This window comes from Podarcis erhardii (assembly GCF_964252035.2).
Source record: "Podarcis erhardii genome assembly, chromosome: 18".
In the NCBI taxonomy this organism is placed as follows: Eukaryota; Metazoa; Chordata; class Lepidosauria; order Squamata; family Lacertidae; genus Podarcis; species Podarcis erhardii.
In genome coordinates, this window is record NC_138516.1 from 3,771,267 (window position 1) to 3,798,864 (window position 27,598).

Below are 27,598 nucleotides of genomic sequence, written 5' to 3' on the forward strand. Positions count from 1 at the left end.
GTTGTGTGAGAGAGATGGCTATTCGGCCTCGCCCCACGTTAAACATTGCAGCCCTACTTACTAATATTATCACGATTTTCCTCCTTAGCCGTGGGAGTGGCAGGCGAATACACCATGCTTTTAGCCCAGTGCATTTTTAGGTGTCTGTATCTCTTAGGGGCCACAAACCTTTTTGAGCCCATGGGCTTATTCAAAATGTGGAGAGAGCTCTGGGCATCAGTCCCTCTGGTTACTCCTCTTCTCCTACTTCCTAGTCACGCCCTCTGCCTTGTGTGTGTGTATTTATATTTCCAACCTTGTCACCAATTGATGCCATGCTTCAATGAGAAGTCATTGCAGTAGGCAGTAAAAGATGTTTTAGACCCATAGGGTAGAATTCAAAGAGAGAAACCAATAGCTTTTATTGGCCAAATTGTTCTCATAGAGTAGCATACGAGTTTTCGAACTGCACAAAGCTGTTCAGTGTGCAGAATCAAAAGGCCACTCTGTTTTTATCAATTTACATATTCAATAGCTAGCATGCTTCTTTGCATTCACCCTGTAGATAACAGACATGAAAACATTTGTGTTGTTTGCAAATTACAAAAAGTGCTTCACAAAACATTCAGCAGCAGGTTCAGATTGCATTGAGAGTGTTCAGTTCAAGAATGTAGATTGTGACCAATAGGCCAAAGTCTCTTGCTCAGACCTCGTCTTGTCTTACTTCTAGGATGAAACCAGCCCTTGAGCCACCTGCAAATGCTCCCTCAGCCAGTCACTTGTAAAGTGGTTTGTAACAGGGCTTTCTCCTTTTTCGTCTTGAGGGGTTTTTCTTGGTTCTTCAGTGTTGGTTTCTGTTGAGTGTGATTGCCTGTCTCTCTGCCTTCCTGGCTGTCTCTGATTCCTGACTCTTAGAATTGAATTCTCACTCCCCCATCCTTTCAGCATACAGCAGTGGGAACCCTGACAGAATCCCTGCTCACACAGCAAGGATGGCTTTGTAAGTAACAGGTAGCGTCTTGCTGCTTCCTCTGTGCTTAATTTTATTTTTGCATTACTTCAAATCCAAGTGTTACTTGACTGCTTGTGGATTGCTCATTACAGAGTCTGTCATGCAGCGATAATGCCACAACACTGATAGTGTTGAGACGCTGCTTCTCTTCTCTTCCACCTCCCCATCTCCCCAGTCCATTTTCTTCCATTTGAATAATCTTTTCTAGGTTGTTGGTTTTTTAATTTTGAAATCATTTTGTCTCCCCTCTATTAGCTGTGTGCATGTGTCTTACGACTTGACAACCTCTCTGTGTGCTTTTCTGTGTTTCTTGTGCCACAGTTGGTCAGGCTAGTTCCAGAACCTAGCTATGCACTGTTGAACTGTAACTAAGATCAGGTGTTCAATCTATCTATCTCCCAGACAGTAGTCAAGATCCCAGTGTGTTTTGAGATGTATTTCAGGGCAATATTCGAGGTCAAATGTAACTGCATAAAGATGTACCTGACTTTTAGATTCTCTCAACTGGGAGCATAGTGGAAGTTGTAAGTTGAAGGCAGCTGTGCTTATTTAAACATTGCTGTTTTTAATGTAGATGCATTTGACATTGGATATTCCCCTGAAGGGAAGGACTGTACAGATTAAAATGCACTTAACCTTGGAGTTTTGTACACCTTAAAAAGAAGTCCTTGCCTCAGATTTTAAGGATACCACTCCCCTTTTGTGACTTCCCCAAATCTTGATAGAATGCCAACATAGGAAACTGATAGCCCTCAGGGTCAGCAGGCAAGCAGCTGGTGACACTTGCTTATACCTTTTCAGAAGGATAAAAGGAGGAGTTTAAGGGACTCCTTTTTTGATCTGTCATTCTTGAACAGTGCCCTACATTGACAACCCCCCACAACTCTTTGGGGGCTAAAAGGACCATGATGGGGTGGTTTGTGTTTCCTCTCCTATTTTTAGGGTTACTTCTACTGGGTCATGAATGCACAAATCTGGGAGTAGTCCACTTCACAGCAGGGAGCTCGCCGGGCTCGGCTGCCTGAGGGTTGAGGCAATGGCGGCAGTCTCAGGGACAGACAACTCCAAGAGTGGGGTCAGGATAGGCTTCTCTCCTGTGCACCACCAATTTCTGCCTTGATGCTTGCTTTGTTTCTTTCACGGCTGGCGTTTTTCCCTGCCAACTGAAGACAGGCTGCCCACCCCCCGACTAGGTCTCCCAACTCTGGGGTCTCTGTTCACTGGCAGATGGTCAGTAGGCCCTCCTTGTGGCCAGAGTCACCCAGGGAGGCGTGATCGCCCGTTGTTCTCCTGGCTCCTCTCTGAACCCTTTCTCAGCAGCAGCGGTGGAGGTGGCAGCAATGCAGGGGCCACTCAGTCAGTCCAGTCAGCGGTGCTGTTTCTCAGCAGCTCAGCATCCCATGGTGGCCGCCATCTTACTGCTCTGAAAGTCCAATTCTAATCCATGTTAATGATACTGTTTGACACCAGGGGGCATGAATTACGTGTATGAATCCCCTGCTAAGAAACTCTCAAATATTTGTGCAGCCCTGTCCTTTGTGCCAGCATATGTCTGTGTTGTTGCTGCTGTCATAGTCCCAAGAGCCTCAGGTTTGCAGTCTGGTTCCTTTCTGGCACACTATGGAGAAGTCATTGAAATAGTTAAAAATGCAGTGGGAGATACAATAAGCTTAAAAACAAGAGGTTCACTGACTAAGGTTCACAGGTCACAAGGAGGAAATCCTGATGTCTTTAAATATACAGTGGCTGTAGCCTTAAATGAGACAAGGCTATGGTGGAATTTGTTAATAGTGTTAAATTAAAGCACACCTTTCAAGAGCTGTGACATAACTCCAACCAGGAAGTATTGTGTTTCCCACCTCCTGCAGCAGCACTTAATGAAAACATGTTTCCAAGCTGCCTGCTCTGTCTAGTGCATGGGGGTATAGTTACTGTGGCTCAGCCTCCAAACATAATTTCCTTTGAACAAGCTGCTTTGGTACACCCTGCCTTGTGCAGCAGGCATCCTTCCCAATGACACAGGACTTGTTCTGGTCCGTTTATTCATTGCTTATTGTTCTGATGTGGATTGCAGTGACACCCTGGGCATCTTTAAAGGCAAAGATGTACTCAGTGCGTGTAATGTTGACTTGAAACCAGTTACGTTGGCAACTCGTCAGTTCTTTCTGTTCTTTTGTTGTGCAAACTGCATTATATGGGAGGGTGATAGTCTTGGATCAGAGAGACTGTGGTTAAAATCCCCCATTCTACTGAATCAGACTGCCCAGCTCAGTATTATCTACTGGCAGTGGCTCCCCGGGATTTTGGTGAATCTAGGACCATCTTCTGCATGCTAAGTGTGTGCTTTGTGGTTGAGCTACAGCCCTTCTTCAGGTGTGCTGTATGTCCATGGTAGGGTATGATGGGATCCTGCTGCCTCATTTTCATAGTCAGCATTTATAAGGTTGCCCAACCCAGAGCCGCCGCCCCCCCCCCCAGTCTCTCTTTAAAGGTGTTTGCTGAAGCAGCAATTTTCTTATGGAAACACTTATGCATTATATCCCCACCACCCCCCTTCCTTGCTGTGCATGTCAGGCTTTCTATTTCTTTGACAAACCTTGACTGGAAATTGGTGGATGAGAGCAATTTCTTAGGCTCCCTATTACATTAATAGTAGCAGGCTGTGGGAGATGATAACATCTGTGCTACCTCAGTCTTATATTTTCACGGCTTCATTTTTATCTCCCATTTGCTCCTAAGAAGCCTTAAAATTATCTATTTCAATACAAAATGGGGTCAATTTCCTCCTCTTGTTGCCTGTCTCCCATTTTGATCAGCTGCACACAAGTAGCATTCATCTCTTCCCAACCCCCACCTCACATCTTTGACAAGCTTTCCATCACTGATCTCTGTTTGAGCTTTTTCCATTCTCCAACACAGGGGCTTGTCTTGTTTCTAACACATTCCAGTCTGTTCCCAGGCTAGTCTGTGGGTTGCTCAAGTGATAGATTCATTTAGGGCAGGGGTAGCAGATGTGGTGCCCTCAATACATTGTTGGATTCCAACTTTAATCATCCCTAGCCTTTGGCCATGCTAGCTGAGGATAATGGGAGTTGCAGTCCAACAACTTCTAGAGAGTATCGCTTTGGCTACCCCTCCTTTAGAGCCATGTGATTGCAATCAGGTATTTTGGCCTCAAACTCACTTTAATACAATGGACCCCCTTTAGCAATCTCATCGGAGCAGGTTCACACTTGGACCCCAGTGTTGCCAGGTAGGGGCCAGGAACTGGAGGCCCAGGGCCAAAATCTACTCCATCAAAAGATGCAGTCCCATATTGGCAGGCAGGAGTTCTCCCCAAAATATCAGCAGACGGCAACCAAAATTACTGGTGGGCCATGATTGGAGGGCTAGTTAGGGGTTGAAGTACTAGCTTTATGAAGTACTTTGCAATATGGAGGCTAGTTGGTGATGAAGTTGTGAAGTACGAGTATGTACGTTGGGTTCAAGGAATCTTCTTTTTGGAGCCTGTGTCAAGACAGGAGACTGGTTGCCACACAGTGAGGAGGTGAAACAGGACATTCCCTGGGCTGAAAGATGGCAGAGCAGCTTGGTCTATTTCTAGAGATGAGCTGCCTAGACTGAGCAGTTAGGTCAGAGCCGGGTGCTTTAAAGAACCAGGTCAAATCCAATTGAGGTTTGATTATCTCACACACACCCCCTCGCCCCTCAGGGCAGTAGATCATGGAGTTTGACAGTCTGCTTATTCATTTTAGTCATGGCAGGTTAGAAAATCCCCCTTCTTGCTAGCATAAGTAGAGGCATCCCACAAAGGCCCTCTGGCCCCTTCATAGAAGCTCTCGCCACCAACACCCCATAATATTTGCCTTAGCCACTCACGCTGACAAGGTCAAAGGAATCTTCAAACCCATTTTTCACAACTGCAGCTAATAAGTTGTAGTACCTTCATCTGACCAGCTGTGTTTGTGGTGCTCAAGGACAGCAGATAGTCGGTCTCTTTGGGCAGGCTGGTACAGTGCTGCAGAGTAAGGAGCTTGGGCTTGACTGCCAATTCTTCACTTAGAGAGACTGTCCAGTGTCTTACAGAAGCATATGTGCAGTGCAATGTGCAAGTAAGGCATTTGAATACTTCTGTTGGAATTATCTGTTTGCAGTCGACACTTCTGTGGAGTTATTTATGCGGTTGCCCCCACCCACAGACATATAGGGCTCTTTGATATTATTCTGTATTCTACCCCAGTTCCTTGCCGAAAATGCAAGGTTGTGCAAAATACCTATAACTGCAGTCAGAATAAATGAAGCAATTTAGCACTTATTCCAAAGTGTGGAATTAGTGGCTGAGCCTGTGGAAGAGAGCACAGAGCCCTAGATATTGTAAATTCAGCGTTCAAGGCAGTTTTAACAAGGGGAAAGGACTATGCTAATACTCAGCAGTCCCCCCCACCTTTTCTTTCTTTTTAAACATTAATTGTTTCACATAGTACATTTCACAGATTGGTTCTGCTGCTTCCAAAGATGGCTTGCTTCTCCCTGTTTGGTTAATCAGTTTGCTTGCTTTGAGTGATTACCCAGGCAGGTTCCTGAGAGTGGGGAGATGAGACTGCTCTTCTGGAATGTAAAGTACCTGCTCCTGACCCAGTTGAATCTGTAGGTATTCAGATTGCCATGATCTCTCTCTTCTCTGCCTCGCTAGCAATCTGATTTATAGGGCTGAAGGTGGCGTGTGTTCTGTGGCTGTGGTAAAGAGTTAACTGAAGAACGACTTGCCTGCGGCTTAGTCTCTCCATGACTTATTCTCTGCCCACCAATGGGAAATTGCTCATCTTTTGGGAGGTGCCAGCTCAAAGTCTGTCTAGCTTCAAAAAAGGTGGGGGTGACAGCTATAGGACTACCCCATGATTTTTCTTTCCTTATCATAAAGCCAGTTCTGCAGCATTTAGGCTCTTCTTTGGGTTAGGTGCAAGGGATAACCCTGAAAGCCATGTGCATGGAATGCCTGCTAATTATGGTCAGTCCATAACTATAGCTAAATGAAGACTAGTCCTTGCAGTCTCTGCCCCACACCTCATTCATAGTTTTAGGCTACATTCACACAAACAAAAAGTATCATCATCTTTATGCAGACAATTGTGGTCAGTACATATCCTCTGACAGGGCAGATAACATACTTTCTGTCCTCTCCTTGAGGATCCCTTTCCACTAACAGATCCCAATATCCCATGATGGAAAACATGCACCCCTCCATGTTACATTTTTCACCCACTCACTCCTTTATGCCCAAAGGGCTCTAGCCTCTCCTTTAGTTTGAATAGTAATGAAGACTTTGGGCAGAGCCCTCTTCTTCTTACATAACTCCGGCTGCTTTTCCCCTTTTGCCTCTGTCCTGGCTGGTCTGTGGAGGAGAGGAGCTGGTGTGCAGGAGAGAACTCTGGGCAGACCCTCTAGGAGGCTGAACTAGAGAACCTTTTGCCCATCCTGGCTGGGGCCAGTGTCAATAGTGGTCTGGCTAAATAGAGAATATGGCTGCAATTGTTCACGCTGGTGGGTAAAAAACCTGTCTCCTCCCCTCCACCCCTGCTCTGAGACCCCAGTTGTCTTTTCTGTCCTTCCAGTCATCTCTGCTCTTGTGACTTTTCCTCGCTGGTGACTAGGAACTCTGCAGGAGTCCTTGGAAATGATTACCAGTGCAATTGTAACACATCTTTATTGTTTTGCAGCAAACTCGCTTTGGGGAGAAACAAGTTGTCTGTCTCTCTTTTTCTTCTTGTGGCCTGGGGAATCATTCCTGGACTTGCTCAGTAGAAATGTTTTGCGGGTATCTGAGGGTAGATGTGCACAGGGGTGTGTGTGTGTGTGTGTGTGTGTGTGTGTGGCTTCAGAGAGTCAGAAGGGTAAATTGAAGAACCCTCTCTGTGCGCTTCCTTGCAAGTGATAAATGTGTGCATTAAACTGATGTCACTACAGCCGAGAAGCATGTTCTCCATTTGCAATCCTGCTCCTGCCTCTGTTTAAATCATTTGGCTGTTTAGCCTGACCTCTTGTTTCCAAGCTCCTTTCCCCCTTCCCTCAAGGCTCTCAATCCACAAAACAATTCTTGCTGCTTCTCTTCCCTCTCCCCCTTTGTTAGCAATCTAGCTGGCGGTTATCGTCAGCTGTCTTGTCCGCTGAAATTGGTGTGATCGGGCCAGTGATACTTGTAAGATGAGAGGGAGGAGAGGAAGTAACAATAATTGCTCTGAGCAAGCACTTCCATTGTGCACACAGAGCTGAGCTTCAAGCAGGGCCTGCCGTGTACATTTCTAGGCTGGATAATGTGCTCGTGTGCCTGTAGATGCTGTTTGTGTGCTGCTCCATGTGTGCCCCCAAGACCCTACTGGGTTCTGGTTGACAGCAGTAATTTTGCACCAGACTAGTACTAGCTCAAAAAGGTTTATGAACAGGTCACAGTCTGTAAAGTAATGTTCTTCATATAAGCTGTTGCTGTGGCTGCCCCTCCTGTTGAAGCCCTGGTCTTGTTACAGTACATATGGTGATATGAGGAGCCCTGCTGGTGTGCTTGCTGCTGCTTGGCTTTCAGTGGAAATTTAGGCTGTACAACCAGATGATGGTTAGAGAGTAGGTGGGCCAAGTTCCACAGTGAATACAGCCAAACACCAAACTTTCATCATACTTCTGATTTCAGTTCTTTCATATAAAAGACTTCATGGAATGCCGCATGACTATTAAAAATCTAGTAAACTCTATGCAACATCTTTATCTTCAAGGCCATAATACGGTACATCTAGAGATTGTAAGTAATGTGAAGGAGATTATGCGTTGAAATATTTTAGTTGATATTTTAGAATGTAAAATGCTATTTTATTTATTGATTTGTTTTACCTTGTGGGCTTATAGCCGAATAAAGTATTATCTATCATCATCGCTGACTATTTGCCAGAAGGCCACAGTTTGGAACGAATAAAGTCAATATATTAATCAGAAATGAGCAGTATTCCCCCCCCCCTTGATTGTATCACTTGGGGGCAGGGAAGGGGGAGCTGTGCATTCGACTCTTCCACTGTTGGGGAGCAGACAGGTTTTTTGCAGATGGAAAAATTAGCATGTCAGAAAGCTTCACTGAAATCAGCCTGGATAGCTCAGTGGGTTAGAGCATGGTGCTGATAATGCCAAGGTTGCAGGTTTGGTCCCCTTACAACCGCATATTACTGCATTGCAGGCCTTGGACGAGATGATCCTCAGGGCCCCTTCGAACTCTGTGATTCCACATCTCCTTCCTGATAGACTAGTAGTATAACTAATGCTAAACAGCTGTATAAATCTAACCCATAAAGCTGAGGCATTGGCCCATGGCTGCTCCGGTCACCAGTGACAGTTGCATGAAAGCAGAAAGGATTCAGAAATCCTGATTATGTGTTGTCAGCCTCTGTATAATTACAAAATTTTAAATTGAAGACTTTTAATCACATCTGCTGCCAGCACTTTGCTCTTTGTCTTTTCCATCATTTTGTCTTGAGTACCACTGGATGGAGGAGAGCGGGGGAATCGCAGTGCAGTATTTCAGATAATGGAAGATTGGGGGTAGGGGGAGGTAATACCGTGGAGTGAAACGGCCTTGCATTTCCCAAGTAGGATATGTGGGGATTGGGCTTGAGTGGATATTGAAAGACAATGAATTTCAATTGAGAAAAGACCAAGTAGTGAAGCTGGTGATCTTTGCAGCTGCACCCGGGTAGTCCTGCCCGACCTCTGCCCCTATAATGCCAACAGCGCCATTGGAATTTTCAGAGTTTGTGCTTCAGATCATGATGCCGGGGTGGTTGAGACACATTGGACTGTATCCAATATTACTGCTGCTCAGCATTTCAATGGGTCTCCATCGAGCAGAATTTGTACCTTTCCCGTGAGTCATCATTGAAAAGTAGCTGTGTCTTCCAGCAGTCTGGTGAATTCTGTGCACTGATAGCAGGAAATGAAGCTTCTGCCTGCAAATCAGTGACTGAAGATGCACCCAGCAGGCATCATTCCCTATAGATTTATAAAGTACTGTACAAACTAGACAGTTGTTTAATTTAATGCATGCGCTGAAGCAGGGCTGTCAGGGAACAGAGGGGGTTGGATATTTTAGGGTTCCCAAATTCATGACTCCTTAGAAGGATTGTGTCAGAAAATTTTGCCTTTAGTCCCAGGTGGCCTTGGCTTGGAAATGAAAGCTTGAATTCTTTGAAAACAGATTTGCGGTATGCTGTGGCCCTGCTCTGTGGTCATCCACAGAGGACCCAAGGCTTAATTCAAGCACTTGCTTGGAAGTTGTTTCTGTCTGTAGACTTCCCAGAAGTGTCTGCTTGGTCCCCTGAAAATGAGATGCTGGACTAGGTAAAGTACTAGTGGAATCCAGCACATGTGATTTATTTATTTTTTTAAGCAGCCCTGAAACAGTATTCTCCCACTTTGCCTCCAGAGTGTTCAAGGCAGCTAAGAACAAGGAAAAAAACCATAAAGTAACAATTTAAAGCAATCCTTATGATTTAACAACAGAACAGCAGCAGAAAATGCCAGAATACAGCAGCCATTAAAAAACTAAAACAAATCCAGAAACAGTTCATACAAGGCAGTATGGTTCATAGTCCAAGTGCCTTTCTAAAAAGAAAACATTTTACCAATATGCAGGTGGTCTTTACTGAGGAGACTGAGCTACAACTCCCTGTCTTGACCTGCAAGGAGATTCAGCTGTCTATACACTGGGCTGCTTGGGCTTCTAGATCTAGAATTAGCAGAATTTTTGGCTGTGTCTATGCAGGATAACTTTGAACTGCATTCCATTTAATTCAGTAGGGCTTACTGAATAAACGGTTATGAATTTGAAAATAATATAAAGGCAGAGGCACAAAACTCTCTTTAAGAACACTGGCTGCCCTTGGCAAAGTAACCAGTCACCAACCAAACAATAAACTCTGGTTTCTTTTCATAAATTAATAACAACTGCCTAATCTACATGAGACTAAAAGGCCCATGTCTATCTGACTTGCTGTAGGAAGGTCTACTGTTTTCTATTGCAAGATACTCAGACAAAAAGGATACACTGGAATTAGGAGAACAACAGGACGAAAAAGGCCTAAGAACCATGTGGTTTTTGCCAGGCTTTTCCTGGGAGGAGTATGTTTCCTTTTAGCAAACAAAAATGTTTACCCAAGAAAAATGGCTGCTTCAGTCTGAAAACAGACAAATGTTAAATACCATAATCCTGCAGTTTAATATTTCCTTAATCCAATTCTTTAATCCAATTTGTTTACTTATTTAAGACTCATCTTGAGTAACAAAAAATCAATAAACCCCTTGTATTCAAGGGTACTTTGCCAGCATCTTGTCTTATGCTCCTCATCATGGCTTCCTCAAACCAAACTATGGTTCATTCCTTAAGTGAGCCTTCCACAGTAAACCAGAACCTAGAAAACAACTCCAAGAAGGAGCTAGTCAGTACTCTTGGGCTTGAACCAAGTGATCTCCAGAAAAAGAATTTCCACTTGCCGTTTACAACATGAGGCAACATTTACTTCTGTCGTGCTCTGTCATTTACTCTGATTTAGTAGAATTCTGCTGTGAATGCCAACTCCCATGGAGGACTGACCTTCCCCTTGTAGCTGTTCTCACATGCCCACCATAAGCAGAAGCGCAAGGTTCGATACAGGGCTTGAGAGAACAATGCTAAGCTTTGCGAGATAGGCATTTTCAGCCCATGCTTTCTCTCCTCTTGCCCACCCATGTTTTCTCCTAAATACCAGTGCTCAGCACTGCAGGAGCAAATGAAGAAGACTATTGGGGGTGTGGGCCCTACAGCTATGGATCGAGGGAGCTCACAGAAAACCCTGTCTAATCGCTTTGTTTATGAAGCACTCTGTTGTTTCCAGCAGATTTTCTAATGAGCCAGTATGTTGTCAAGACTTGCCGCAGTGGTGGTAATTACACCAGAAATGGGGTGGTTAGGGCTCATCTTCTTCAGCGCAAGCCATTGGCTACCTGCTGGCAATGTACACATCATCTTTTCAATTTTCCATATTTTTTATATGAAAAAGATAATTTAACCCTTGATGAACCTATGGTCGATACTTGTCATCTTCTAACACGACCCTTTTAAATATGTGCTTTGACAACGCGTGTACTTAATGTATGTGTGCAGAGGAGTGAGATTGACTGCCTACAGAAAAAGAATGCTGATCAGTCAAGGAAGTCTAGGTCCCTAAATATGGGCTAGTTGCTGTTGTTAATAATAATAATAAAATTTGTATACTGGCAGTTCACAAGATAAGAACACAATATGCATAATACATACAAGTACATCACAAAACAATAACCCCCCTTCTCCTCCCACAATCACATTTAAAAGGGTATAGAATGTTAATCAGCCAAAGGCCTGGTTGAAGAGGAACGTTTTTGCCTGGTGCCTAAAGGTGTATAATGAAGTTCTGTGGCTTTCTTTTGTTGCTGGTTGCACAATTTCTTCTTATTATATATGTGGGAAACTGTTGGCATGCTTCTCCCTACTCCTGCTCATCTGGTGGTCCAGAACAGCAAGGTTCCCCCCTCCATCCCATTCCATCCATAAGAAAGAAGACTCATTGGAGAAAGTCTTCTTCCTCCTCCTCCTCCTCCTCCTCCTCTTCTTCTTCTTCTTCTTCTTCTTCTTCTTCTTCTTCTTCTTCTTGAATTTATATGCCACCAGCTCCTGCCCACCTAGCAGTTCGAAAGCACCCCTAAGTGCAAGTAGATAAATAGGTACTGCTTTATAGTGGGAAGGTAAACGGTGTTTCCGAGTGCGGCACTGGTGCTGGCTCACCAGTTGCAGCTTTGTCACGCTGGCCACGTGACCCGGAAGTGTCTTCGGACGGCGCCGGCTCCCGGCCTCTTGAGCGAGATGAGCGCGCAACCCTAGAGTCGGTCACGACTGGCCCGTACGGGCAGGGGTACCTTTACCTTTTACTATACTCACAGGTCTCAGGGCAGTTCACAGGATATAATCAGAATATAAAACCACAAAGTGTGCAATCAAAATAACAACAGCAACCCAATAACCCCCCAACACATTTTAAAAGGGCATAGGATGTCAGTCAAATCAACCAAAGGCCTGGTTGAAGATGAATGTTTTTGCTGGCACCAAAGGGTATATAATGAAGGCACCGGAGGAATCAGTCTGGGGAGAGCATTCCACAGATGATGACCCATTGCAGAAAAGGCCCCATTCTCATGTTGCCACCCTCCAGACCTCTTGTGTACCCCCAAGCTACAAACCTGCTCCTTCAGAGGAAGCGTAATCCCATCAAGAGCAGGCGACCTCCCACCCATCTGGTCTAGGGAACCACCCACTAACAGTGCCCCAGTCTTATCTGGACTGAGCTTCAGTTTGTTGGCTCTCATCCAGTCCATTATCGAGGCAAGACATTGGTCCAGCACTTCCACTGCCTCACCTGCAGATGTGAAGGAGAAATGGAGCTGAGTGTCATCAGCATATAGCTGACAACATACTCCAAACCTCAGGATAACCCCAATCCGAAGGGTTGGCCTAGGAGGCACCTTCTGCTTCCTCTCTGAAGCCAGGCTGCATACATACCGTCAATGTGAGCAGCCAGTTGTGTAAAACATCCATCCATGGGGGATATGTTTGCCACACAAGCCCAGTTCAGTTGCTGTAAAAAGTTGTGCATGCCCCCTCCCTCCTTGCTGTGTTGAACGGCAAAGTTTAGGGGTATTTTCTAAGCATGTTCCCGCATCGGGGAGCCCAAAGTGCATAGCACAAGGTCACGGGTGGAAGGAGTGGGGTTGACATGTGCATCCCTGCACCCCACAATGCAGTTTGATTTTATAATTCCAGAATAGGATGACACTTGCCCTTAATCTAGCACAAAGAGTGATAATAGCTGTCCTCACTGCATGCGGGGCATGAAAGGTGACCAGCTTCCTATGTGATTGCAGCGTTACTCACCAGTTTTTAAAAAACAATTTGAAAAATACTTTACCCTTCCACATAGCCCACAGTAAGGGGAGTCATAGTAGCAGCTCTTTAAACTTATCTTTAATCTGATCTGTTTCTACACGGCAATAAATGAGGTTTTATGTTAACATTCCACGCACTGCTGAGCAGATAGCATTCAGCTTTTGGCTTAATGGTTTATTGTTGAGAAGAGGATCCACCTTCTGTACAAGAGATATAGAACTGGGCTTTGCTTTACATTTTTATGCTATGTTATTACTTATTTTTTAAATAAAAATGAGCCATTTTCCTTAATTTCACTCATTACATGGACGATTATTAGCAGGCATAAAAGATAATTTAACATATCCGGGGGACACGATAAAACCTTGATGAGAATTTGTGCCTTTCTTCTACCCTTTCTTGAGAGGCAGATGTGGGGGAAGGAGCTCCCTTGGTTGCTGGTGGACTGGATTTTTTGGATCTTTGCAGATTTTGGAAAGCTTGAAGGGTAGAGGGAGGGCTTTGGGCAGGCATAGGCAAACTCAGCCCTCCAGATGTTTTGAGACTGCAATTCCCATCATCCCTGACCACTGGTCCTCTTAGCTAGGGATGATGGGAGTTGTAGTCCCAAAACATCTGGAGGGCAGAGTTTGCCTATGCCTAGCTTTGGGGCTCTATAGAGAAAAGTTTATCTACACCTTTTTTGGGGGGGGGTTGACTGCCTATCAGTCATGTTTATCCTCAGCCACATCATGCCTGTCCTCAGACCTAATTTTCTTCTGCATCTTACATATTTTTTCTCCTGCTCACAATACATTGGGGCATCAGCAGCTGTGAGTCATGGTTTTGTTTTGAACTACTGCATGTGCACACACATGTTTTTGAAGAAGCTTGGCAGTGGGCTTTGGGGCCCCAGCTGCAGGTACCTCAAGACAGGAGACAAACCATTCATTGGCTTGGCCAGCTTCATAGTTTTATTTAACATCAGCGTAGGGTGCAACGGGGTGCCATAGATTTTTAAAAGAGGAAATAATATTTGCTTCACCAGCAAATACCAGCTGAGGATGGGGCATTTTGGCAAGTAGTAGTATGAAACTGCAAAAAATGTTATGTTTGTGTAATACGAGCCTTACTTCAGTGTTTTGAGGTTGGTCTGCTGGTGCAGTGATCAGAATCTGACTAGCAGCTTATTTCATTGCAACTGGAGAGCATCCGCATATACTCTTACCACATTAAGCTTGCCTAAAGTCTCCTCTCAATTTTACACATGGGGAAGAGGTGTGAGAAGGTTTGTGAGGCTTGGCCCATAGGCCACTCAGAGACTCCACAGCAGAGCTGGGATTTCTGTTCTGATTTTGAAGACCAAGGGCGACACTTCGTGCACTTGCTACACTGGCCTTCTTTCCAAGCCTGACAGTGGTTTTTAAAGGGGTTAAGATTCTGATCCGTGTCCTGACAGAAGGCTTCTTGCTGCTTGAGGACCCTTCTGGGTATAGAGAACTTAGCCACCATCACTCATGACCTGGTAGCTTTGCGTTAGGTTATTATTATGCGCTCTATGTGGGGCTGTCTTTGAAGATAAAGTGGTACCTCGGGTTTCATACGCTTCAGGTTACATATGCTTCAGGTTACAAACTCCGCTAACCCAGAAATAGTGCTTCAGGTTAAGAACTTTGCTTCAGGATGAGAACAGAAATTGTGCTACGGCGGCAGCAGGAGGCCCCATTAGCTAAAGTGGTGCTTCAGGTTAAGAACAGTTTCAGATTAAGTACGGACCTCCGGAACGAATTAAGCACGTAACCCGAGGTACCACTGTAGTTCAGAAACTGAAGCTGGTCGAGATCACTGCAACTAGGTTGCTAAATGGCACTGAGCAAAGATCTTGCTGAAGTTGAAACAACCCTATTGGCTCACAGTGAGTTTCTGAGCTCAATTCAAAGCATTAGTCTTAATCTTTAAAGCCCTGCACCAAGAATGGAAAATGTGTGGCCATGCAGATGTTTGTTGGACTCCAGGCTAATGGTCAGAGGCGATGGGAATTTGAATCTAACCATTTTTGGAGCGTCACCAGTAGCAAGCAGAGAGCGAGAGAGACTTTTCTGTGGTGGCTCCTGGCATTTGGAATGTCGCCGCCACAATGTCTGTCTTAAGGCCTCATTGCTATAATATACATGCCAGGCAACACCATTTCCCTCAGGCTTCTAAGAATTACTAATGTAAGCATTTTCAACGCAGAGCAGTTTGTTTTTCTTTGTATTTGAATGGACTGTTGTCGCTTTAGTTTGTTGCTTTTAATTTGCTCTATTAATTCACATGCTTTATATTAATATGTTTGTATCAGTGATAATATTTATGGTAATTGTTACTCTTTTTTCTTACTACTTTGTTAGGCACCCAGGGACTAACTTTTTGTTGTTGTTGACAGTGTGGGATATGAATTATATAAATAAATAGGAAATGACCCAGTAAAATTTAATAATACCCCTATTAGTGTGTTTGACCTCCCCCAGTAGGTATTGTAACATCCCCCTGAAGATCACACCTCTTGACCTGTATTGCTGTGCTAAAGCAGAACAAAGATCCTTGCAGCACTTTCTGTGAGAGTGGCTGGTCCGAAGTTCCAGGGAAGCTCACAGGCAGGGTGGTGACAGGCGGATGTCTCTTATGGTTTGTCCCCAGCATCTGATAATGATGGATAACTTGTCTTTTTAAACATGGACATTCTGTTCTTAGCTACCATGGTTGATAGCTGTTTCATCTCTCTCTGAATTATTGCTTGTGTTCCTTACCCTGCCTTTCAGGCAACTTGCAACAAAACAAAACAAAAGCATGTCCTTAAAGCTACATAGGCTAGTGGCCATCATAACATCCCGGGCCAGTGAATCCAAGAAGTTGATGAAGTCTGCCCAAAGCCTGCTGCCAGTGAACTGTCATTCATTTTATTTTCCAGAAGTCAATTAGTTGCTGCTGTTGGGTCTTTGATGCCCTGTAACTGGAAGCAAACAGTCAACCTTGGAATGCTTGCTATTTTCTTCCCCCCTCACTTTCCTCTTAACTCACGAGCTGGTCCTGGGAGAGCTGGCTTATGAATATTCTGCTCTTTGATCTGACACTCTCCTGGGATGCTTGGTGACAGCCACGCTGTTCCTTGGCTCTTCGGCATGGCAGCCTGGGCACCAAATGAGAGAGGAAAATGGTGAGAGATGCAAAGATGCTTGATTAGATCCCAGAGTCCCCGAACACTGTAGCTGTACTTTTGTGTGTTTTCATCTGTCATTTTTTGATGTGACAAGCGTACAGCCGCCTTAGTTACAGAGGCTGCTTCTGATGACCTTGTCATTCTGAAGCATTTCTGGGGGTGAAGAACCAGGACAAATTTCACCCCAAAAAATTTTGGGGGGGGAGTGGGGCAGGAGGGAGGTAGAAGGAGGGGAAAAAAGAAGTGGAGTATTATGCAGTTATACCATGAGTTTGGGGTGTAAACCCCAGGATCTGGTTTTGGGGGCCTTTCTGGTATGGCCCAAAGAAATCCCTCACAAGATAGACTTCGGTGCTGTTGATTGCTACTTATTTCCCAAGGAACTTGATGAAGGAGCGATCCCCAAGAGAGTCGCTCACACACTCCTATGTTGTTCAACTGCAACACAACAGCCCTGCAGTGCTGCCAGCAGACCTTACTCTCCAGTAGTTCCTGCCTCCCCCCATTTACTCCTCTAACCCAGATGGGAGGGAATCTGGGATGCACTAGTGAATTACTTTTAAAATGGTTCTGAGCCTGTGCTCCAGCACTCCTTAAGTTCAACCTGCACCTTTGTGGCTTACTTGAGTGACGCCTGCACTGTATTTGAGGCTCTCCCAGACCTCATAAGAACATGCTAGTCACTTACAACTCCAGTCCTAAACTCCCAGTAGCCTGAATGCCAAGCATCTGTGCATGTGGGGATTCTAAAACTCTGAGGCTTGCAAACCTCCACACTTCAACAGGCAAATTAAGAAACCTTATTAGGACTAAAGATTGGGGGAAAGCAGGCAGAAAGTCCAAACAGAATACAAAATAAACCTGGACACTGGCTCTAAAATTGAACTAATCCTAATCTATTCACTACACTAATTGTTTAAGTTCACTCGCAAAGAATCAGCAAAGCCTGGCAGCTTCATAGGAAATCCTGGTTCTGGAAAGGGAACTGGATACCTTTATGTTGGGAGGAGAACAAGCTGCAAGAAACAGCTTGATTTTTTAAAGTCTCACCCCATTCTTCTTCTTTTTTGGTGGGTGGGTAGGGGAAGTATTGGTTCTTTCTGGTCCCTTTCCTCAGGTAGACCTCTTAAGTACCTGTTTTGCATATGAAGAGGCCTGGCAGGAGATACCTGATAGCCTCACTTAGAGAAATGGTGGGCAGATCAGGGCCCTTCTTCACACTTGCCATGCTCAGAATGGGAGATCTACCAGGCAGGCCACACAGACCTCTGGACAGACAGGAGTCAGAGGCAGTTGCTTGCTGCTTGCAGAATATTAGATCCTGCTCTGGACCCAGGCCTGTTGGAGTGTCATAGTTGGAGAAAGAGTTGCTTACAGAAGGGGTGTTCTAGATGGGATTCATGTGGCAGTGGACTTAACCTAGGTGCAGAACCAGAAAAGCAGCTTGGCAGCTCCTAGTTTTAGCCCTGGAGTGGAAGTCAAGAGGTTCTGCTTCCTACATTGCATGGTGGCTTGATTGATGAAGATGAGTGGTTGCTCTAGGCATAGGAAGGCAGCATGGTTAGAATCACAAGGTCAGAGGTAGTGTTGGGCCACTCAGGTGGGCGACAAGACATAATTGAAACAGGCATCTTACAGTTGGAGCACTGCAACAAGTGACTGGTGCAGAGAGTTACTGGGAGTGGGTAGTTGACTGCATTCACCATCTGATTGCCTATCCAGCTTTGAACCTTTCTGCTGCCTCCTTCCTAAGCTTCCAGTGTCATCATCATCAACCTTTTATTCGACCGTCAGTCAGAAAAAAACAACAAATACATATGTCAATACACAGTTAAAACATCCAAGAAGATTTTAGAGCTTAGCCAACACTAAAAGGGCTAAACAGATAGCCCCATGTCAATACAGTCAATTATGGTCTTGCGACGCTTAAAGACTAAAAAAAGAAATTTGGCCACCAAGAAAGGTATAGCTCTAGTGACATTATTCAGCAAGTGTAAAACCTGGTTTTCTCGAGATAGGAAGCTAAGTTGACATAGGAGTGGGTCTATAAGGTTTTGTCTAAGCTCTGCATAAGAAGGGCAAGTCAAGAGAATGTGTCCGGTGGACTCAACCACACCGATAGCACAATGACAGGTTCTCTGGGCGTATGGTACTCCCCTGTACCTTCCCCACAATATTGCAGAGTCAAGAACATTTAATCTAGCCACTGTAAGAAGTCTGCGGTATTCCACATAGTGGATTTCTGCAAGGTAGGGGGCTAGTATGGTCCGATAAATCTGGTCCCCTAGGAACATCCCAGGTTTTACCTGGGCTATGTCCTCTTGTCTGGCAATATCACTCAGTCTCCGGGAGATCACATCTCTAGCTTGATTGTACGTCATAGACTCAAAGTAAAGGTGAGACAATCCACAGGATTGAACCTCATTAATGACCTCCCTTTCCCACGATGATTGAAAATCATCCCTCAATATCAAGGGGGCAACACCCACTGATTTAAAACAGAGCTTGAGCCATAGCCAGAGCTTCGTCTTCAAGGCCACGAACCGCAGAGCTTGCCAGCCGACCTCTAATCTCATGACCGCACCCGCTACCGAGGGCGGAATCCTAAGGGTGGCTCTAAGGAATCGCGTTTGAATAGAATCCAGTTTCAAAAAATCCCTACGGGAACCTAAAGAGATGCCCACCAAAAGAAGGGGGAGGATTTTCATTTGAAAGAGTCTCAAAGCCAACTTCACTGATTGGGCCTGATTCCAGTGTCTTTTCCAACCAAACCCCAACCATTGCCCCTCTCTGTGCTCTCTTGGCACATCACCTGGCTAATATTGCAGCCCTTCATCCACATCTGTAGTGCTTCCCAACTGCAAGGGGTGAAAGGGGCTTAGCTCTTTGTTACAGAAAGCTCTCCAGAACCAAACAGGCCTATCTTCAGAAGCCTCATTTTCTTTTATTGGTTCCTGATTTAAAACTAGAAAGCACCTTGCTCGCTAATTTAGCTATTTGGAAGTCCTGCATTATCCTCAGGTGGATTATAGTGGAAAAGAGCTTCAGAGTCCATCAACTGTGCTACACAGACCTCTGGGGAGCAGAGTTTCCAATCATTTTTTATTTTTATCTTTCTATTGGCCACTTAATATTTTAAGCAATAGCTTGCGATTCTTTTGAGGGATCTAGGGTTCTGCCGGTATTTGAGAGAACCGTTCAAGCATTCTTTGTGTCCCAGTTTGTTTTAATTTTCTCTCTTAAAAAGGAATGGCATTGTTAAAAAAACCTTTTTGAGAACAAGCACCTTTCTTTCCAGAGAAAGGGTAATGGGGAGCATATGTGTTGGATCACTGGGCTTGAAACGCCAGCACGTTGATTGCTACAATTAGAGGTCATGGGGAGGAAATACATTGAAAATTGATTGGCAAGAGGCTGCAGTATGACTGGCCTGGCCATTGTGTGTTAGAAACCGAGGAAATTCCAGAAGAGGGGTGGCGTTAGGCTTTTGCAGTGAAAAGGCCAGTCAAAACATGTTAAAACCGGCAGTTTTCAAACGACATTCCAGGAACTCAGCCCCAGGCAGGATGATAGGAATTGTAGTCCAGCAACATCTGGAGGGCCACTGGTTTCTGATCCCTGACCTAGAGGATTCTGAATCTGAATCTTGTACAGGTGCAGATCCAATAGGTACCACTCCAAATACCACTCATCAAGCATTATTTATGGATTAGCTTGTCTTTTACCTTTCTCCATCACAATAGTTTATTTTCTAGATGACACTCCCAATTCCACAGGTATTGAATTTCTACCCTGAAACCTTGAAACTCGGAGGGAAAATTGGATTTGGGGGGTAGGAGGAGCAAGAAAATTTGCAAGGGGCAGGGTTGTGCTTTCTTGTATGTTTATAAAATTGTAAAAGTATAACTGTTTCTGTTGTACTAACACATACATATTTGTAATTAGAGGTGTGGCCACAGCCTAAGGTGCCTAAGTGTATCTTTTTGCCAGTTAGGGGAGAATAAACAAAAAGTTGAAAACAGAAACCATCAATATTGCAGTAAATAACAGTAAGACTTTAGAAACTTATGTATCAGTCAGGAAAAAAACCCTAAATAAATTCATACTTTTAGAGAAAAAGCTCAGGAAATAAACATCCCTATAATGGCAATAAATGTGGATTTTGTTCTTATATAATACTATTGAAATTTCCAATGTTGTTTTCATAACCAGACAGAGCAAGTGTTATCATAACTGGAAACTGATTTGTGTTCTGTTTCATCCCAGTAAACAATGTTTCAACTCCGGTTTATATGTTTTAGCAATCCATCACTCTTTATTCTGAACTTTGAGCTTCATGAATTTCGGAAAACACAAATGTGAGTGTTGAGGTTCATTTCAGAGATGAAGCCAGTGCAATCCACTTGTTAAGAAGCAGCCCATGGTATATAGTCCTTCTGAAATTTAGCAGTGGAGGTTGGGAGCCCTGATACGGAAACGCCCCACCCTTTCAGTAGAAAGCGTATCAGAAGCTGATGATTTCAGCCTCTTCTGCCAGGTATAGTCTTGTTTATTTGTTTTTAACATGAGGAAGCATTAAATCATGGGGTTCCCCCCTCCCCACACACATTCTGTGATGGGAGCTCTTAATACTTTTTTCCCCTTTTAATGTACAGTTTGGTTCTTAGTAATCACAGCATTTTCCCACCAGGCAACCTGCCTTTGCTAAAGTGTCACAGCAGGGATACAAACGCAACTGCTTCAGTGTTTATTTTTGTAGTCAGGGAAAGGGAAATGTTCCTTTTTTGTAGTGAGAGAACAACCCATATTCCTTATTCAGATCATCAGGTCAGGTGTCAGTTTTGTTAATGAACTTCAAGTGAAGGTGTTAACAGTGCCAAAGCAAAAAGCGGAGACATAAGCTTGGCTTAGGGTCCTGGTGCAGTGAAGGAAAAAGAAAATAGTTCCCCAGTCCCTTTATATCTGTCAGCAGCGCTCTGATTTGCTGCTGCACCAGGCTGCTCACTGCTCCAGAAAGGATTACACAGCTGTGCTGGAGCTGGAATGCAGGGCGGGGGTGCGCGCGTCTTTTTGGCAAGAGGCTTTTGTGGGAGCAATGCGGCACAGTGGCTGAGAAAATATCGCCGCCTGGGCAGAAAGAGGCCCCTGAGGACCCAGCCCGGGTGTAAATTATTCATGTACACCAGTGTGAAAGCAATAAAATAATATTAAAATTGAAGTATAAACATACATCATGGTAGATTTGTGCATGTAAAGAGGTGGGTGAGGGAGAAGGAAATGTGCCTGCTGTTGAGCTGAGGCATTGCAGAGAGACTGGGGGAGGGAGAACCAGAGAGAGAGGTTGCGGCCAAGTGACAGTAAAGCAACTCTGGGTGATGCTGTCTGAGGACTCCCCGTTCCCCCTTTTCTCCTGGAGCCTTCATGGGGTGTGCCTGCATTAATAACACCAGTTGCAGCGAGAGAATCTACGCTGGGATTAAGTACTCCCAGAGGGATCCTTCCCTTTGGGAGTGACAGAAACATTTTGTATCCGGGAGGTACACTCCGCCCCCCTTCCTTCTCTCAAGCAGAATCATGTTAGTCAAACCATGAGAGCGTATCTTCAGTTTCTCAGGGGTGTGTTGCGTTACTGTTTCTAGGCAAATTTTATATGCCACCAAGATTTGCTTACAATTTAACTATGTTAAGCTTTCGTAGCAAATGTCTTTAAAATGCCACCAGAGTCTGCTGTTGGCAAAGCTACCCCTTTGGAATAGCAACTTGAAGCTTGTTTTCCAGTCTGGCTGCACGCAAGGTCCACTCATGTTCAGGTGGGTGTCAGAATTTGCCTGTGGAGGACTGGAGATAAGAGGTGAAGAAGGAAATAAAGGGCAGGACAGAGTAGCTATTTGCATGATGGAGAGCTGCCCTGTAGAAAACCAGACTACATGTCCATTGTTTTCACTGACCTGGGGCTCTACCACTGAGCTATGACCTCTTTCTCCAAGAAAAGGAGCTCTTTGCTCATGCCTTAAGAGGCACAATAAGGGACGGTGTTCTGCCTGAGCCTCTGTTGTTCCAACCTTACAATGTCTGTGACAGCAGTGTCTCACACTGAACATAACTGACCTATAGAAAGAACTCTATGAACTGAAAACAGAATCATTGTATGTACCCTTGTTAACTATGAAAATCCTTTAATAAAAACTGGGGAGGAAACTGTTCAATGTCCCCTTGCCTGTGCTTTGATGAATGCCCTTCAGGCCTTGCTCAGTTCAAAATATGGTGCCTGTTCAATATTATTTGCCAACCAGCTTTTTGAATGGATCAAGGGCAACTTTGGCTCCATTGCCTGGCTTACTCCTGTATTAATCAAACCACAGGCAAAGGGTTCTTAACCACTTCTTTCATTGATGCTTGGAAATGACCTCTATTTTTGTAGTCCGGGAAAAGGAAATGTTAATTTTTTGTAGTGAGAGAACAACCCATGGCGATTAAGAATCTTCTCCAAGAGACCGACAGGGAAACTTTGATAGAAGAGTTTTTCCCCCCTCTCTGCACACCCCACACCCTAGTTGTAAGCTATTGAAATGTATGGACTCAGTTGCACAGCTGCGTTACCTGTCCTCTCTATGCATTGCAGGGGCCAACTTTGGCCTGTGCTATCTCTTTGCAGATAGTTCCCACTGTGATCCATATGAGTCAGGCAGGGCAATAGTGGGTTTGTTGATGCAGCTTTATTGCAGCTTAGACCACAGTAGACTAGCACCCTGCTTCTCCAAGTGAGTGCCTTGCCTCCCTTCCCTCCCTGGGAACACACTCAGGTGCCTTTTTTAATTACTTTGTGTGTGGGGGGGGGGGCTATTGGAAAGCTGTTCGATACAAATCCCTTAAGCTACTGCTGATGGAGGCTCTGGGGAGAGCTGCAGCCCAGCTAGGAACCTGAAACACGGGCACCATCTGTAGTCTGCAGCTCCGTAGCCAAATTACATTCTGGGATCTTTCTTTCTGTCCTCTGCTATTTTTCATTAAGCGAATTGGGTTTGCTGGAAATCGCCCGGCCATAAATATTCTCTCCCTGTTTGGCGCTGGTGGGTTATTATTGCTTGTTTTTCACTGCAGAGCAGAAGGTGGTGCCCTGAACTCTTTCTCTGAAATGAGAAAATGGGAGGAGGGGACAATCCTCCAGCAAAGGAAGGGGAGCCTGGCAAGGGAGAGCCTTCCCCTTCTCCTCTCCTGCCTGCTTCACTTTCAGAGCCATAAATATTTTCAAAAAAGAGCCAAGACAGCCACCTCCACATTGGTTGGTTAACTTTAAATCTGTATGTGCAAATATGTGTCCCACCCCATTGCCTCTTCGGCCTCTCTGGCCTACAGCCACTGCCTCCAAATCTGTCTTGCCTGGGCATTCATTTCTCATCAGTGGCTCTCATCCCCTCCTGTCTTTGGGACTGTGAGTTTGCTCCCCATACACAATGGCATCTTAGTCCCTTGTCTTTGCCCTCCATTTTGCCACCCTTATTTCCTACATGCCTTTGCCACTACCTCCCATTATTCAAGTCTATTCGCAGCTCCTCCTGGACCTAAGTGTAGGCAAGGTTTTTTACTTTCTACTTAGGGGCTATTGTCTTCAACCTTAGCAGGCAGTGATTGTGCATATTCCATGTCCTCACAGCAGTTCAGTCAGAACAAGAGGGGCTTGGAGATGTTGATGGGTGGCAGCCAGTGTTAGAAACCGAGATATGAAAGCTAGGAGCATGGGTGCAACAACGGAATGTCTAGGCGTGCTTTTTTATAACTAGAAGACAAAGCTGAAAATGAATGAACTGCGGCTAAAATATTATGTTCATTTTCACATGGTCTAGCCCACCCCTCTAATATTCTTAAGAGGGTCTCTTCTCCAGTCTTCAGAGAGTAGCTGGAAGTGGGGAGGCAGAAAAAGGCCCTCCTTTCCTTCCACTCTGCAGTTTTAATCTGAAATCTTAGGCCCAGAGCTCAGAAACTGCTTGCGCTAATGAAGTTCCTCTTCGTGAAATGCACCTAGAACAATGGGAATTTTGAACACTGGTGGCAGCCAGTTTGGGGTATGTGGACTGTAATGCAATTCTGTTGGTACATCACCATCACCACCACCACCTCTTCCTTGTAACACTAGACTGATGGGTGTCTGGACTTTGTTTTTCAGTGCACGTGCCGGAAAGACATGGTGAAAATCTCTATGGATGTTTTTGTACGGGTCCTCCAACCTGACCGATACGACTTATGGAAGCAAGGGAAAGACATCACTGTCTTGGACCACATGAAACCTACAGCTCTAACCAGCCCAGAGCTAGAAACCTGGAATCAGACGAAGAATGCCCTGAAAGCAAAGATGCTGCGCAAGTAAGAGGGTCCTTTTGTGCCCACTTCTTGTCTGCTTGCTTAGAATGTCCAAAGTTGCTCTGGAGAGACCACAGGAGTCCTGATGTCACTGCTGAACTGCCAGAGAAGAAAAATAACCGCTCGGGTGGCGTGTGTGTCCTGCAGCCAGGGGCGGGGTGAGCTGCCCATGGGGCGGGGCAAGCCAAGGCAGGGCACTCTGTGTGGAGCCTCTCCGCAGCCTCCCCCTCAGCTGTAGGGCAGCTGAGGTGGTGGTCAGACACAAGCCCCACGCTGCTCGAAAAAGCAGCGCAGAGCTTGCCGGCAGTCCGCCTGCTGCCTCCCCCTCAGGAGAGACGCGTGGCTCAGGCATGCTGCAGGCCCCATGGTGTGGCGCCCAGTGCCCCCCGCCTCACCTAGCTACCACTGGCGTAGGAAGGGGGGGTGTGGTGGGTGCGGAACTTACTTTTCCCCAAAAAAGTTGTCGTTTTGTCACCCCCCCTCAGTGATGACACCTGGGGCAGCCTGCACCCACTGCACCCCCCTTCCTGTGCCACTAGGCCAAAGGAGGAATATTGTGACACGACCTTACTAAACATGATCCTCTCTTGTGGGGAAGAGTTTTGTCCAACGGAGTCACATAGATACAGTGATAGGGCATGCCCCCTCTCCCCCCCCCCCCGCCCACTCAGCAAACCCAATACAGTGGTGCCCCGCAAGACGAATGCCTCGCAAGACGGAAAACCCGCTAGACGAAAGGGTTTTCCGCTTTGGAGGTGCTTCGCAAAACAAATTTCCTATGGGCTTGCTTCGCAAGACGAAAAGTCTTAAGAGTTCCTGCGGGTTTTTTTCCCTTCTCCCCCCCCTTTTTTTAAGCCGCTAAGCCGCTTATCAGCTGATCTGCTAAGCCACTTATCAGCTGATCCGCTAAGCCGCTTATCAGCTGATCCGCTAAGCTGCTTATCAGCTGATCCGCTAACCTGCTAATAGCGCTAAGCCGCTAATGGGCTTGCTTCACAAGACGAAAAAACCGCAAGACAAAGAGACTCGCGGAACGGATTCTTTTCGTCTTGCGAGGCACCACTGTATCTGCAAGAGTACCCGATATTATTTGCTTTTTTTCTTTTGAATCATAGAATCTTAGAGTTGAAAGGGACCCCAAGGGGTCATCTAGTCCAACCCCCTGCAATGCAAGAATCTCAGCTAAAGAATCAATGACAGATGACCACCCAACCTCTGTTTAAAAACCACCACTTCTCGTGGGAGTCTGTTCCACTGTCAAACAGCTCTTTCGGTCAGAAAGTTTTTCCAAATGTTTAGTTGGAATCTCCTTTCTTGCAACTTGAAGCCATTGGAATGCTACCTTCAAAATTCACCCTCCCACTTCCTGCTGACTTTCAACTGTGGTAGCTTTTTTGTGTCATAGGAAACACCCAACAAGTTTTGCAGTCTTTTGTGCCAGCCTTTAAAATATCTACAATGATGGGCCTTTATATAAAATGGCTGCATAATTCAACTTTTTTCTGAATTAGATAGCATTTTTTTGTGCATTTCTGCTTTCTGGAAGAGAACAAACCTTACCTCAGTGGGTTGCAGGCTAACACCTAATTTATGACAATAGAATGCTGCTTCCATTGTTTTTAGTTTCCCCCCTCTCCATTCCAGTGTAAAAAATATAGTTCCTTATCGTACTCCCTCAAATCCTTTCATAATTTTGAAATATCCCTGTCAGGTCATTTAATGTTGACATGTCTGACTCGAGCTGCGCTTGCTTGCTCTTGCGTTTTAGATGGCTATCGAGTGTCAAGCTTATTTGCCACACTCAATTTATTATACCAGTCAGGATTCAGTTTCAGAATCCTAGTGCAGAGATCTTGATACAGCCAGGGCTGTGTGTATATTCTCCACTTCTGTACACTTTATGTTAGCATAGAGCGGACTTATCTGTCATAGAGTTTAATATCCTGAGAACATTTCCCTCCCAGTTCGAGTGTTCATTTTTGAAACAAGTTTCCGGCCCTTACTATTGCAGAAGAAGGCTTTGGGATGCCTTTGTGCCTTTCTCCTTTCCCCATTCCATTATTTCTTCCAGTTGCTCCAGCAGTGGATTTCACTACCTCTACTAAAAAACAGCCCAAAGGTCTTATGTCCTCTAAAGGTATTAAAAAAAACCAAAACCAGTATGGGAGTTAGTTCTGTTTTTACTAGGATCGGTTTACATTTCTTCAATAGATTGTGACATACAGGGTATCCCTATGGACATCTAGAAAGTGTCCTAATCTCTACTGAGATTCTCCATTTAAGCCTGGAAGAGCTTGGAGAGTGCTTCACATGCATGGTGCACTCAATGCAGTAGAGGTCATAGGAGATGCAGTTCCCAGAGTTCTGGATACCTTGGATGAAACCTCCCTAGGAAGTACAGTGGTACCTTGAGTAACAAACACCTCAGGTTATAAACGCTTCAGGTTACAAACTCCGCTAACCTGGAAGAGTTACCTCTAGCTGAGAACTTTGCCCCAGGATGAGAACGGAAATCGTGTGCTGGTAGCGCAGCGGCAGCAAGAGGCCCCATTAGCAAGAACAGTTTCATATAAGAAGGGAACTCTGGAACAAATTAAGTTTGTAACTAGAGGTACCACTGTAATGTGAAGCAGGCAATGGCAGAGAGGACATCATCTGTACCAGGACATGCACAGGCTTCTAGGCCCCATCACACTTCAGAAGACTATGCAGTGTTGGTAATTTTTGTGTGTGTGTGTGTGTGTGTGTGTGTGTGTGTGAAAGAGAGAGAGAGAGAGAGAGAGAGAGAGAGAGAGAGAGAAAGAATTTATGATAGTTGTCTGCTTAATTAGTCCTTTCATAAAGGATTCACGGCAAATCTGATGCCTGACCTCTAAATGGTCACCGCAGTGGAATAATGACTATTAGGTAAAGGTAAAGGGACCCCTGACCATTAGGTCCAGTCATGACCGACTCTAGGGTTTCGGCGCTCATCTCGCTTTATTGGCCGAGGGAGCCGGCGTACAGGTCATGTGGCCAGTAGGACTAAGCCACTTCTGGCAAACCAGAGCAGCGCACGGAAACGCCGTTTACCTTCCCGCCAGAG

The 27,598-nt window shown here is 45.2% G+C and overlaps 1 protein-coding gene across 3 annotated transcripts in view; it reads left to right on the forward strand.

The window, feature by feature from the left end:
• KDM4B (lysine demethylase 4B) overlaps positions 1 to 27,598 on the forward strand; it is a 186,542-nt gene that overhangs the window by 96,302 nt on the left and 62,642 nt on the right. For all 3 annotated transcript variants that reach the window (XM_081846063.1, XM_081846065.1, XM_081846064.1), the window contains exon 9: positions 24,320 to 24,516. In XM_081846063.1, coding sequence (XP_081702189.1) covers positions 24,320 to 24,516 — 197 coding nt within the window. The remainder of the gene's footprint in view (positions 1 to 24,319; positions 24,517 to 27,598) is intronic.